The following is a 15332-nucleotide window of genomic DNA, read 5'->3' on the forward strand; positions in this document are numbered from 1 at the left end:
AAAATGAGTCTGAGCAAAAAGAGAAATGCTATAGGAATTACTATTTCAGACCTCAAAATAGATCACAAAGCCAAAGAAATAAAAGCAATATGATACTGGCACAAAAAGCACATGTATGCCAATAGAACAAAGTCAAAGATCTAAACATGAGGATAGATAACGTTAGCCATCTATTCTTTGACAAAGGTGCCAACAATATATGCTGGAGAAAAGACAGCATCTTCAACAAACGGTGCTGGAAAAACTGAATGTCCACTTGTAGAAGAAAGAATTTAGACCTGTACCCATCACTTTGCACAAAAGCTAACTCCAAATGGACCAAAGACCTAAATGTGGGACCTGAAACACTGAAACCGCTAGAAGAAAACGTAAGCCGTGCCATACAAGATATAAGTGTAGCAAAGGATAGTTTAAATAGGACCCTATTTGCCCGGGAATTGAGGTCAACAATTGACAAGTGAGACCTCATAAATCTAGTTCAAACAGTCTGGAAATCAGTGTGGAGAACCCTCAAAAGGCTAAAAATAAATCTACCATATGACTCAGCTTTACCACTCCTCAGCAAAGGACTCAACATCCTACTCCACAGATACTCAGCCATGTTTATGGCTGCTCTGTTCACAATGTCTAGGAAATGAGAACAACTTGTCTTAGTTACTTTTCAATTACTAGGAAGAGACACCATGACTAGGACAACTTACAAAAGAGTTTAATTGGGGGCTTGCTTACAGTTTCAGAGGGTGGGTCAATGATCATCATGGTGGGTCGCATGACAACAGACAGGCTGGCAGTACGCTGTAGATGTAGCTAAGAGGCTATATCTTGATCTGCAAGTTGGAGAGGTGGCGGGAAGAGAGAGAATGGACCTGTCATGGGCATTTGAAATCTCAAAGCCCATCCTCCAACAAGGCCACACTTCTAATCTTCCAAAACAGTTCTACCAAATGTGAACCAGTTATTCAAGTATATGAGCCCTTGGGAGCCTTTCTCATTAAGTCACAAAACAATCTAAATGCCTGTTAACTAGCAGTGGGTAACGAAAATGTGGTACACACATACTATGGAATACTATTCATCCATAAAGAAAAAATGAAATCATAAACATTTTAGGCAAATTAATAGAACTAGAAAAGGTCATTTAGTGAGGTGAAAACAGACCTAGAGAGACAAACATCGTATGTTCTCTCTAATATGTAGTTCCTAGCTCCAAGTCTTCAGCTGTGAGTATATAGCCTAGAGTAACCATAGAAACCAGGAAAGTAAAAGGGGACCACTGGAGGAACAATAGGAACATATTAGGATACAAGTGATTTGAACAGGGGAATGAAAAGACAGGAGTCTTTAATTAGGGAGGGGGAGGAAGATAAATACCAAAGAAGGAGAGGAGAGTAAAATAACAAAGGATGTCTGAAAAAGTCATAAGGAATCATACTATTATGTGGCTACCTAAAAATACCTATAATACATGTAAGTCTAGGTAGAGATACATAGTTTAAATGAAATTTTCCCATTTGAGCTGGCAATGCATACTCCACCAAAGAGTCATAAACTATTTAATAAAACCCCCAAAAGCAAGCATGAGGAACCTCCTTTTGAGATGTCCAAACGACTCGCAAAACATTATACACTACTGCGGTTGCCCTCGGTAGTTTCCCAGAAGTGGAGGGTGAGTCCCTATTGACGAAGACACCATGCACTTCAGACACAGGGCACGGAGGATGCAAGCTGCATGTGACCTGAAGGCTGCCTCCCTGAGGACCAGCTATCATGGTACCAAAAGGTGCCATGAAAACTTCCAAGAGAGGTGAGCAAACAGTATTCCCACCCAGCTGTGATGCCTGTGAACCATAATAATGACTGGCATGGCATGATAACCCTAAGAGTACAGTAGTTGTAGAGATACCTGGCAGCAATTAACAGCTCTCTGATTGGACTTAGGGTCCACTGAACAAGAGAAAAACCATGCCTGGTACTGGAAACCTAGCCATCTACCCAGGGCTAGTGCAGTCATAGACATTGAAGGTGAACCTACAACGGCCAGCTTACTAACCAATATAACTCCTGAGAACATTCTAAATATTTACCCTTACACTCATAGATACGTGGAGCTCTCACCCCTCATCAAAGAAAGTTGTCTTTGCAACAGACACCACCACAGAAAACCGCCGCTGATCAAAATGCAGAGAACAAGAGGTCATGTGGTACTCAGTAGGCAATACTCCCCATTGCGGACATGAGCATCCACAAAACAATTCCTGTACTTCAAGCTCAGGGAGAGTTGCAGAAGAGGGGGTGGAAAGATTGTAAAAGGCAGAAGAAAAGGAAGTTTGTTGTGAGATTGTGCCTCCTAGAAATGTCAGAGAGGCTACACCCAGGAAGTCTTTTTAAGCCAGGCTGCTTAAACGAGACATGAACACCAATGGACATGCTAAGGTAGAAGGGGAAAAGCTTATGGAGCCTCATCCCTGGATAGGACTATAGGCGGCTGGGGAGTGTTGAGAGTGGGAGAAGAAATGGTCCTCCCTTTCCAATTGGCTATCCATTATCAAGTGGTCAGCCCTGATATCATACACATACGGGTAACATAATACAGACTGAGCAGGTGGTATTTATACATTCACACACACACACACACACACACACACACTCTCTCTCTCTCTCTCTCGGAGTGTGTGGGTGTGGGTGTGTGTGAGAACAAGTAAAGAAAGAAGTCACAAATTTGAGAGACATGAGGAGCAGTGAGAGGCAGGGATTGAATGGAGGAAAGGGGGGAAATTATGTAATTATAATTTCAAAAATTTTTTAAATTATTTTAAAAGTAAATCAGGTTTTTGGCAGTAGAAAGTCTTACCCTTTTTGACATGAATCGATGCTGCCATGTGCACTGGAACATTGTGCCTGCGGATATTTTCTGAAAAGCACTCACAGCCTTGCAAGCCGAGGTCGTATCTTTGTACACCACGACAGCACTTTGTCGTCCACAAGGAGTGACTGAGATAATTGGGCCTAGTGCGGACAGTCTTTGCATCACCGACTTGAGGTCCTCTGAGGGTTGCAAGTTCTTTTTTGCCCACCTGACAAGGGGGAAAATGTGAGGAAAACAAATAAGAATATTCATTGTCACTTCTCCAACACATACCTACACAAGAAGGGACAACAAGGGGACAGTGGGTCATTTCACCGGAAAAGCAATGTTCCTCGTTGGCTTTACAATCCTCATTCTTTAGTATGGTGTTTTGTGAGGCACCTGTAAGCTGCCTAACCTTCTAACTTGGCAAGGCCTTTGATGAGCTATTTGAAGCCCACAAAATTGGCATGGAGTATTTTGCTTTTTAAAATATTTCTGATGGAGACCATTACAGAAAATCACAACTGATAAAAATGCAGTGTTGTGGGACACAGTCCCAATGGATACGTCTACAATACAACTCCTGCACCTGAGGCTCAAGGTCATTTCGGAAGAGGGGGCAGAAAGATTGTAAGAACCAGAGAATCAGGAAATTTGCTATGAGGTTGTCTCTCCTTAAAATGTCAGAAGATACATACACCCATGAAGTTTCACCAATGTGTCTGCCTAAACATCTGAACAGGGACACCACCATAGACATGCTAACGTGGAAGAGGAGAGCTCAGAAGATCTCAACCCTGGACAATTACTACAGGAACCAGGTATGTCAAACACACAGGGTTGCCTTTTCAAAGGGAGATGTGTATGATCTGTTTTCTGCCCAGAGGCTGGGAGTTGACATATCTAATGCCTGGTGACCCTTGTGACATCCTGTGACCTAGGCCACACCAGAGCCTCCCTAGACCTTTACCTTGAGCCTGATTATCTCAGTCAGTTTATAGAACTTACCTTTATGGAAGACGTCACTTGTCCTTTACTAAGAGTTTCTAGGCAGTCATGGCTTAAGCTTTGTGGTGCACATGGGATTGCAATAATTACCTCTGGAAAATGTTTTTCCATATTGTGCTTTGCTTAAATATGCCTAAAATAAACTATGTGGCATCAGGCTCCTGAAGTCTGACTCAACGCCCGCTCCTTAGCCATGTTGTACCGAACTGTTTCCCCACCTCCTCTTGACTCTTCACCCGGGGCCTGTTGCTCTTTGTGTGTGTGTGTGTGTGTGTGTGTACTGCTTCTTTGCAGTGTGTTCTGACCTATTCTATAGCTTTTCTCTGAATAAAATCTATGTGAGCCAAGAACTTAGGAACACATGACCCAGACCTCAATTCCTGTAACAGTCTACCAGGGCTTTAGCTACTCCTCATCCCAGCAACGTACCTGGGAACTATTTACAGTGAGATAAAGACAGCATGGGAACAAATTCTTGCCTTCTTTATTTAAGCAATGCTCAGTTCCCACTCGTTGGACAATTCTGCTTAATCTACTAATTTCCATGGTGAGACTATTCTTCTTAGATTATAAAATTAATTCCACTTAAGCACAGTTGTAATTATCCAAATGCTGAATTTATAGACTGGGATAGGGTTTCCTATAGAAATAGAGAATGGCATCCATCTATATCTGTATCTAGTACCTGTACATGGATACATACACACAGTCATTAATTAATAACAGTCCATCATGGACTGCAGGTACAATGATGCTAGATCACTATGGAACTGAAAAGTTCCTAGTGAGACTTTTTTAAATTAATTAATTTTTTTATTTTATAATTTAATTTAATTTTACATATCAGCCAGGGATTCCCCTGTCCTCCCTCCCCCTACTCTCCCTGCCCTCCCCCTAACCCACCCCCCATTCCCATCTCCCCAGGGCAAGGACTCCCCTGATAATTCAGCTCAGCCTGGTAGAGTCAGTCGAGGCAGGTCCAGTCCCCTCCTCCCTTCACCCAGGCTGAGCAAAGTGTCCCTGCACAGGCCCCAGGTACCAAACAGCCAGCTCATACACTAAGGACAGGTCCCAGTCCCACTGCCTGGGGGCCTCCCAAACAGTTCAAGCTAATCAACTGTCTCACTTATCCAGAAGACTACTGGCAATGTTCGAGAGAAAGCCCAAACTGACCTACACTTATGATTGGATGGACAAACACCCTAATTGTCATGCTAGAACTCTCATCCAATGACTGATGGAAGTGGAAGCAGAGATCCATGGCCAGGCCCCAGGTGGAGCTCCGGGAGTCCAATCGGTGAGAAAGAGGAGGGATTGTATGATTGAGAATTACTGAGACCATGATTGGAAAAAGCACAGGGACAAATGGCCAAACTAGTGGAGATTTTTTTTTTTTAACCATTCTAAAGTTGTAATGAAAAGCACCATGAGTTTGTGTTAAGATGTCAACAAGCCTACTCTGCAACCAGTGATACATAGCACAAAAAATTATGTGCAGTACATAAAATCTCACAATGATACGTTGTTAGTTTATGTATTTACAATACTATTATCATTATGCTGGAGTGTACTTCTACTTACTGAAAAGCATTATTGTAGATCTGCTGCTATGTAACACCAGTAGCAGCCTCATAATATTGTGTTTACCACGTCTTTCTGGGTAGGGTGCTTAATTAATTGCATACTAAGTATAGTAACTACTTTGTGGTATTCTCATATGAGCATATAATCACTTTGATCATGTTCACTTTCTTTTTGTCTTTTGAGACAGGCTCTCACTATGTAACCCTGACTTCCCTGGAACTTGCTATGTAGACCAAGCTGTTCTCAAACTCACAGAGATTCACCTGTCTCTGTCTCCCAAGTAATGGGAATGAAGATGTGCGCCACTACACCTGGCAATATTCACCTCCTTTATGTCTTTTTTTTTTATCCCCTGCCTTAGATTCTTTTATAATCATTATAGTCCCCCTTTTACTTTTGCGCCTCTTCCTGACCTATTTCACATATAAAAGAAAATATGTATGCTGGTTAGTTTTATTGTCAACTCAACTTGACACAACTTAGAATCACCTGGGAAGAGAGAACCTCAATCACCTAGATCAGACTGGCCTGTGGGCATGCCTATGGGTCGTTGTCTTATTATTGATGTAGGAGGGTACAGGCCACTGTGGGCAGCATCATTCCTTAGGCTGATAGACCTGGTCTTTATAAGAATGATCCCTAAATATGAGCCTGAGAGGGAGCAAACCAGAGATCAAACCAGCAAGCTGCCTATCTCTATAATTTTTGTCTCTAGATTTCTGCCTTGAATTCCTGCCTGACCTCACTCAGTGACTGATAATGACCTGGAAGTATAAGTCAAATAAACCCTTCCCTTCCCAAGTTGCTTGTTGTCAGAATGTTTTATCACAGCAACAGAGCAACATAAAATTCATGTGTTTTGGCATCTGGCTTATATTGCTTAATATGATGATGCCCAGTTCCATTTACATAACTGCAGACAACATAATTTCAACCTTTACAACTGAGTAAAAGTCTATTGTATATATTCAACACACTTTCACACTTTCATCCATGGGTGGGCCCCTGGCCACTATGAATCATTCTATGATAAACATTGAGTGTGTAGTAGACACTTGTATACAGACTGTGATTCATTTGCTACCACCTCTTTGATTGCATCAAGCGGCCACATCCAGAGGTTGACACACCATCTAGCTTTGTGTAACTGTGGTGTTTGCACAATAATGAGATCGATTACCTGCGACCCACTGCATTTCTCAGAATGTATCCGAGGGTTTAGCAGCAAATGACCATAAATGAGAATGGAATTGGTTTGTGAGATTATTGGGACTGACATGGGTGTTATTGAGCACGCTAGAAAATCCAGTGGGAGTGTGCCTTGCAGTCAAGAAACCAAAGGTTAACGAGGCTGGAACTCCTCACCCTTTATGGAATCTTTGCCTTTTCTATTCATGTTTTAAACTTACTGGATGACGGAAGGCCATCTATCTGTTTTACTCAGAGACGACTGACTGAAATGTAAATCTCATCTGAAAAATATCATCATAGCAACACCTGGACAGGTGTTCAGATGACTGGTACCATGGACCCGCCAAGCTGATGTGTGTATTTAGTCATCCCATAACCTGGCTACAGTATCCTATGGTCTCCCTTGGGATGCTGAGAAAGGAGCATTGTTGAGGCCAGGAGTTTGAGGCTAGCCTGGGCAGCATAGTAAGACTGTATCTCAAATAACTAATAACCAGCAGGTAGCCTGAAAGTGAGGTCTCTTTGTGTCGACGAACTCGGGGACCTTGATGAATCAACATTGATGAATCGAGTGGATGGTAAATGCAACCCGTTCAGGTTTGACCCTAATCCTGGCTCTACTACATCAGCAGAGTTGTTGGAAAGACACTCTCCTGGACCCGGGGTTCTGCCCAGAGCTTTTACTGCTCTGGGTGGCCTACGGGTCCTGCCTCATTTGGAGGGATAACTACTAAAAAAGAGAAGTAAAGAGACATGGGAGCCTTTCATTTGACTACACTTCATCACTTTCATTTTTTATTTGTCTTGAGTCCATTTGTAGTAAAAACATAAATACTTTTCTTGAATGCCTACCCAGCAACCAGGTAGAGAGCATAGATTGGTGTGGAAAACAATCATGTCCTCACAGTAAATATGACATGTGGATGGGGTGCCCACAGTCTTTCTGGGCATGGAAGTTTAACTACAAATGTCTACAGCAGAGGCAGAGCAGAATCAATCCTACTGACTGCTACCAGGCTCCTGTCTCTGCTTATTACTGTGTTGTTTTATAAAATACTTCGGAATCTATACTAAAGTCCCTGTGTGGATCATTCAACCATCTTCTGTTCAAGACTGCTTTGCCACACTTCCCAACAGAAAAAGAAAAATGAGCCCCAGAGCCCATGAATATGATATATTGAGCCAATGAATGCAGTTTACAATTATAATTTGCATGCAGTTTCCAGAAAGGATTTATAATATTATAAAAAGTGGGGTCTGGCATCCTGCCAAGTTCTCCAACAGGGATAATACACCACCATCTGTGACTCTAGATGCTTGGAAAATCTGTTTTTCAGCATGATATGGCTTTGGGAACTACTGATTTATTTACAGAACAGAATGGAAGAATTTTTGTCAAAAGCCGATGTGATGTAGCATCTGACCCCATGACTATCATCGCTGTGTGCTATGGCTTGACTGTGTTCCCCAGAAATTCATAAATTAGAACCTTGATTCTCCATGCCATGGTGGTGGGGGCTTCAATAAGAGGGATTAATAACCATCTGGTGGGACTATGTTAACTCTCATTCTAACAGGATGAAATTAGTTTCATTACAGGTTGGGAAGATGTCTCCATCATAAAGCCTTTGCTGTGCAAGCATGGAGACCCAAGTTCAATCCCTAGCACCCACATAAAAGCTGAGTGTAGCAAACATGTATAATCCCAGTGCTGGGGAGGTGGAGACAGTCAGGTCCCTGGACTCACTGGCCAGCCCGTCTAGTTAATGTAGTGAGTTACAGGTTTGTGAGAGACTCTATATTAAAAGTAAGCCAGAGAGTAAGTGACATTGGCTTCTGGTTTACACACACAGGAACACACACACAAATAGGAGCTTGTTTCAAAGAAAGACTACCCACCCTGCTTGCTCTCTCCCTCTCTTCCATATGTCCCTACTTGCCCTTCCAACATTTGCCATGCTTTAAAGCAGTGCCGGGCCCTTACTGGAAGTAAGGGTCTTATCTTGGACTTTCTATCATCTAGAACCATGAGCCTAAGTGGAGTTCTTTTCTTTATAAGTTACCCAGTCTCAAGTACTCTGCAATAGCAATAGAAAATGGATTCAGTGCTGTGGGATGGTCTGTATGTTAAATTGCTCTGATTGGTCAATAAATAAAACACTGATTGGCCAGTGGCCAGGCAGGAAATATAGGTGGGACTAACAGAGAGGAGAAATGAGAGAACAGGAAGGCAGAAGGAATCACTGCCAGCCGCCACCAGGACAAGCAGCATGTGAAGATGCTGGTAAGCCACGAGCCACATGGCAAGGTATAGATTTATGGAAATGGACTAATTTAAGCTATAAGAACAGTTAGCAAGAAGCCTGCCATGGCCATACAGTTTGTAAGCAATATAAGTCTCTGTGTTTACTTGGTTGGGTCTGAGCAGCTGTGGGACTGGCGGGTGACAGAGATTTGTCCTGACTGTGGGCAAGGCAGGGAAACTAGCTACAATTAAGGCCTTGTTAGGGAAAGGTCTTGCCCTCTCTGTGCAAGTGAGATACAGATTCTAAACACTAAACACATTTGCCAGTGTTAAGTTCAAGGTTCCCATAGTTGGCTCAATCTAAAATTTACACACATTAAAGTACACATTCTCACTGCAAGTTATACCTGCCATTTTTTCCCAGCATAGGGCCACCACATGAGATTTTACCAATCTCATTTTACAGATGAGCAAGGGCAGGAGAGGCAACAGTGTTACAGGCAACTTTTAGACAGGATGTTGTTCTTCTCGATAATATTCTGCAGGGGCATCTAGGCTTGCCTTCAAGAACAGGTACTCTCAGGGGCACCAGTTCAGTCACAAGAGAGTAAGAATGATAGAGTTGTCAAGTGTCTAGACGGTCATGTTACTAGAGATAGGGCAAGAATCATGGGCAATACAGCAGATTCCCTCTGGCATCCAGAGTCACGGCAGCCAGAAAATGATTCAAGATTGAATCCTTGTGAAGCAGCCCCCACCGCTTGGAAGGCTTTCTTGGATCCCTTGTAAGTTAATTTGCATTCCAGCCAGGTTCTTTTTCTACTTCTCCCGATGCTACCCTCAGGTCCCTTTTATGTACCCCATCACCAGCCAGGTTCTGTTTTTACTTCTCCTGATGCTACCCTCATGCCCCTTTTGAAGTTTCCTGTCACCAGCTGATCTTCTGTGCTCTTATATCTGTATGAGCTTCTCAGAGACCCTAAACAAACAAACCAGACCCACAAATGAACAAAACAGACTGCACTGTTACAGAGAGCAGATGTATGTTTGTAGAAGGAAATGTGTGTGAGGATAGTTGTCTACCCTTGGTGCTGGTATTCAAGCTGTATTTTCATAGGCCATGCTAGGATGTTAAATAAGATAGGTCAGTCCATCTGAAGGCATCATACCCCAAACAGCCTTCTATGATGTGGAAATTTGATTTAAAAAATAGGCCTCCAAACACAGTCACATAATCTTAATTTGAATATCTTAAAATAACTTTCACCCTTTAAACATTCAGTGTCGCTGGGCCACGGCGGTGCATGCCAGGCGGATCTCTGTGAGTTTAAGGCCAGCCTGGGCTACAGAGTGAGTTCCAGGAAAGGTGCAAAGCTACACAGAGAAACCCTGTCTCGAAAAACCAAAATAAAATAAAATAAAATAAAAATTCAGTGTCACTTCATTATCCTGAAAATGCCATGGTTCTAATGACTGCTGTCCCCTTATAACTTTGATTTCTTTAGCTATGGGGCTTGGTTTTTTTTTGTTGTTGTTGTTGTTTTTGAGATTATAATTTAATTAATTACATTTTTTCTCTCTTGCTTTTCCTTCCTCCAAACCCTCCTATCCACCTCTTCCCACTCTCCTTTAAACTCACGACCTCTTTTTTCACTAATTGTTATCGCATACATATATGTAAATGTATGTACATATATATTCCTCAATGTAACCTGTTCCGTCTGTATAATGTTACTTGTATGTATGTCTTCAGGACTGACCATTTGGCATTGGACAACCAATTGGTGGGCTCTTCCCTGGAGAAGGCCACCTCTCCCACTCCCAGCTTCCTTCAGTTGCCTGTAGTTCTTTGCATAGGGTTGAGGCCTTGTATGCTTTTCTCTGTTCACTTTGGCATGTCCATTTGGGTCATCCTTGTTCAGCTCACATTTGGACAGCCATGTTGGTGAGACTTTAGGGGCATAGCTTCTGATATTACTAGGAGACACAATTTCACAAGCTATGGGTTTTTAAACCCAGCTGGCAAGGTCTGACACTGGAGACACTAGGGGAGGGGTAGACGAGGAGATTGTTAACTAGGATGATGAGCCCAGAGGAAGTTTGTAGTACAGGCAACTTCATGAGCTAGACCTCTGTATGTTATCATCTTAAGATCAGAGAGGGCTCTGCTTTTATCCTGTCCACCCGCTAACACTCTTTGAATATCTACAATGTGCAAAGCATGGGTGTCATCTTGTAGTACAGTCAGCGATAGGAAAGCAGCAAATGGAAACATGCCATCTGACACGCACAGGGAAATGTACAGAATAAGGTAGCTTGCTGAGCAACCAAAGCTTAAGACTTGGAGCACCCATCCCCTTTCTCACCTAGCCTGAGGCCAGCTATTCCTCACTTGTGTTCACTACAAAAGCTCCCCAGCAGGTCTCCAGCTGCTCCCTCTTTCCATGAAGACCAGAGAGGACCAGAGAGTACTTGAATCTATTTTGTCCATCCTTGCAATGGCTCTCTCTTCCTTTCTCAGCGTAAAAATCTGGCAGACTGGGGATAAAGCCAAAGTCCTTGCTCATGCTAATGATGGTGCTTAGTGGATGGTTCCTTCTCCAGCAATCCTCTTCCAGCCCTGCAGTGCTGTGGATATCGCTCTATATAAATAAAACACTGGCTAGTGACCAGGCAGGAAGTATAGGTGGGACAAGGAGAGAGGAGAATTGAGGGAACAGGAAGAAGGAGGGGGAGACACTGCAAGCCACCGCCAGGACAAGCAGCATGTAAAGATGCCGGTAAGCCACTAGCCATGTGGCAAGGTATAGATTTATAGAAATGGGTTAATTTAAGATATAATAACAGTCAGCAAGAAGCCTGCCACGGCCATACAGTTTATGAGTAATATAAGCGTCTGAATGATTATTTTATACGTGGATTGTGGGACTGCGGGGTTTGGTGGAACCTGGAGAGAAGCCCTCCAGCAACACTGCAGATCTTTGCTCATTATACTAGAAGGCAGTAGGTAGAGGTGACACACCACCCTTCCCATCTCCATAAATTTTCTTGCACTGAAGGCTTCTTCAGTAACTTGGGGTGTGTGAAGTAAAGGCTGTGTGCTCTTATACAAGGCAAGGCCTGTTTCCATGTCCTCCATGTTTCACAAAGACCACATTAAATCATTGTTTTTTTGCCAGGGTGGGGGCAGGGGAGTGGAAGGGGCGGTGTGGTGAAGAATTTCTGTTTGTGACCATTCTGTGTTTCTTTAACATGAGCATGAGACGAAAAGTCCAAGAACCTACCTAACAATGATCGTGCACATGGGCGGCTCGTATGTGTTTTTCTTCCACATGTGACATTTCCTCCAGTTGCCGCTTATATTGTTGATAGTTTTTCTTTTCCATGAGGGCATTTTGCTGGGCTTTGGAGTCAGACTAACCTCTTTCGGCAACTGGTGTCTTGCTAAGATCTTTTCCAAGCCCGAGAATTCGGAATTCTCACCTGGTGGTATAATAAGTATTAACATAATTCAGTGTTCATTTCCAACCTCTGCATAGCAAGATTCTTTCCAGTCTTTGTGCGTGTACCTGGTGCTGAGGATGGAACCCTTCACGTGTGTTAGGCATACCGCCCAACTGTGTTTGTGCAATCTAGTAAGTCCTTCTCAGCCCTGCCGTCCCTTTCTCTAAGCAATACTTCTTAAATCTTAGTCTAAGAGATGCACTGGCTATAAATGCATGCATTAAGTGTGCTAAGACCACTGTAAATATTGTTGGTTCCTTATGTAAAGTTTGTAAACTAATAGTAAGTTAAAATACAATTATTATTTTAATTATGCATTTTGAAACTTCTCAGAGGAAATGGAATGAGTAGAGATTAACATCTTGCTCTTAATTTGGAACACCATCTTCCTGATACTTTGCCTAAGAACTATTCTGCATTTGGAGATCGAATAACTGAGACTTCTGATTTGGACCTTTGTCTCTAACTGCTGGAACTCTCTGAGTGGTCAGCAGCAGGCAGGATGTTCGAATGAGGATGAGGCGATTCCAGAGGTTCGCAGCCTGTTATCAGAACTGACAGACACACACAACTGAAGAAGGAAGGATTATTTTGGCACATGGTTTAGAGGGTTCAACATGATCACTTGATCCCACAAGCTTGGGCAGAATATCATGACTGTAGGAACAAGTGACAATAGAGAACTGTCCCCTTCATTGCTAACCAGGAACCAAAAAGCACAACAGAAAGTTGCCAGTAATAATGTGTCCCCAAGTAACCTACTTCTTCCAATTTGATTCCACTTGCTAAGTCTCTGGAGTCACTCAAAATAGTACCACCATCTGGGGCCAAGCATTCAAATCATCAGCCTATGGAGGACTTTAAATCCACAGACTATAATATACAGAAAAATCCAGAACCTCTTACATATGCCCGCCCTTCACATTAGCAGTTCCTCTTTACCCAAGGGAAGAGCTGAGATAGAGACAGAAACTCAGCACACCACCATGTCTTCCCCTGGCTTCTCAGTCTCAACACACCAGAGCAGAGTGGGGCGGGAAGAATTTCAACATGCTGAGAGCGACTTTAGAGTGCTGATATTAGAATTGATATTTCATTCGCAGTACAACTCCCCAAAGCTAGGCAATTTGCTTGTAATTCACCTAAAGTCAGCAACAAAAGTCAATAAAACAGATCAAAAGGAAGAGCTAAGGCGGGGCCAGAGTGACAGAGTAGCTGGTTTGTGCAGTTTTGTACGGAGCTACTTAAATTCTGTGTGTGCTCACAATGTAATACGTACTGTAACCTGGATGTATGGGTTTGATCATAACACTCTGCATTAGGAAGTGGAGATTAACTTGACTATAACCAACTTTGTCCCAACAGTTTAAAAGTCTTTGTGCCAGCTGCCACCTTTGTTTTAACTGGTGTGGAAGCTTCAATTTTGTCTTCTAAGTTTATGGGTACAGGTGGCTGCCATCTACCAGTATCTTGCAGTTAACCCCAAATAATTCAAGGTTGGGGTCCATTAAGTTCACAAATCAAGTTCTCCACCATCCTGACCCAATTTTAGGACCACCAGACCACTCCAAACTGCAAAAACTAGCGACTACTCGCTATAAGGAATGGCACATGCCTATGATCTCAGCTACCCAGGAGACTGAAGCAAGAAGATGGCTTGAGCCCAGAAATTTCAGACCAGTTTGGGCAACCTATCAAGACTCCATCTCAAAATAGTAATACTAACCACTAAAAAAATATTTAAAAATTACTTTCAGGGGAAATAACCAAGTTCTTCCTAGCAGAAGGAGAAGGGAGCAGTAGAGAGCCAAACAAAAGGAGTCAAGTTTCTAATCTGACCCTCACCTTGAAAGTTCTCCCACTGATCCCAAAATCAAAGATTACATCTTAATTTGTAACTTGTGTACATTTGTACATGGCTCGTTTCCATCTTTCCATGGGTGTGTTATGCCTAGAGATGAGTGATAACTTGCCTTGGCTCATGAAAGACTACACAAAAAAGAGATAGATAATGACCTCTACCCATGGGCAAATTCACAGTCCATTCTGAGAACGCAGACTTATGGAGCCACGATGTGGCATGGGTCTCATGAACGGACGTCACGGGCAGTGTGACGAAGTTGATGCCCACAGCTGAAAGAAGAGGCTCACGCCAGCATGAAAGCACAAACATTCTCCTCCGCCCTCCACCCACTTACATTTAATTTTGTCGTCTTCACTTCTGTAGGAATGAAGCACTTCCACCAGACGGTTTGGGAGCAACTTGTGAAGGTTAGAGAGGAGGTCAAACGTGTGACACAGGACGTCAGGCTGGGTATAATTTTTCATCTCCTCAAAGAGGTTTATGGCTGATGGACTGTTGTTGGCTGTTCCCATGATGGCTTGTTAAGTTACAGAGAAAAGCAAATAGAGCATATGAAACGTACCAGCGTGGCGCGCGCGACTGTACCTGCCTCAGTTTGCTGCCATCTCCAGGAGGAGATGGTGGAACCTGCTTTCTGGCCCCTGCTTTGCATTCTGAGTGTCATAATGGCCCAGGTTATTGGCCTAGAACCCTCAGAGCTTGTTCTGCATCTTCAAAGCAGAGAAAAGTCGCCCATGGAAGGTATCCTGTCAAATAATTCAGAGATTTTCCACAGAAATTCCAGTTTCCTGTCTGGATATGGATGAGTTCTGAGGAGAAAAAGCGAGTTTTTCCTAAAAGAAAACCAATTGATGTGCACATAGACCCTGCTGTCTCACCATTCTAGAGGCCTTGTACCTGGTGTGTGCATAATTAAGACTCCATAGACCTAGGAGGTCCCAAAGAGAGTGGTTACATCAGCACTGCCCCTGTAGACACGAGGAAGAACTCTATGGTCCTAAACTAAGGAGATGTCCAGATTAATACAGGTAAGGGGACTGTCTGCTTTTTACTCTTTTTTTCTCCAGATTGCCAAAGGAAACAAATAA

At 43.0% G+C, this 15332-nt stretch overlaps 1 protein-coding gene across 2 annotated transcripts in view; it reads right to left on the minus strand.

Moving 5' to 3' along the window:
- C5H6orf201 (chromosome 5 C6orf201 homolog) overlaps positions 1-14904 on the minus strand; it is a 28775-nt gene extending 13871 nt beyond the window's left edge. The window contains exons 1-4 of one of the 2 annotated variants that reach the window (XM_028882568.2): positions 14579-14904; positions 12161-12359; positions 2852-3074; positions 730-827 (exon numbers count right to left, since the gene is read on the minus strand). In XM_028882568.2, the coding sequence (XP_028738401.1) occupies positions 816-827; positions 2852-3074; positions 12161-12359; positions 14579-14756 (612 nt within the window). In that variant the 5' untranslated portion in view covers positions 14757-14904 and the 3' untranslated portion in view covers positions 730-815. Of the gene's footprint in view, positions 1-729; positions 828-2851; positions 3075-12160; positions 12360-14578 lie in introns of those variants that run through there. The other variant, XR_005091580.1, reaches the window with a different exon arrangement.
- Positions 14905-15332: the final 428 nt, after the last annotated feature.

Source organism: Peromyscus leucopus, chromosome 5 (genome assembly GCF_004664715.2).
Source record: "Peromyscus leucopus breed LL Stock chromosome 5, UCI_PerLeu_2.1, whole genome shotgun sequence".
In the NCBI taxonomy this organism is placed as follows: Eukaryota; Metazoa; Chordata; class Mammalia; order Rodentia; family Cricetidae; genus Peromyscus; species Peromyscus leucopus.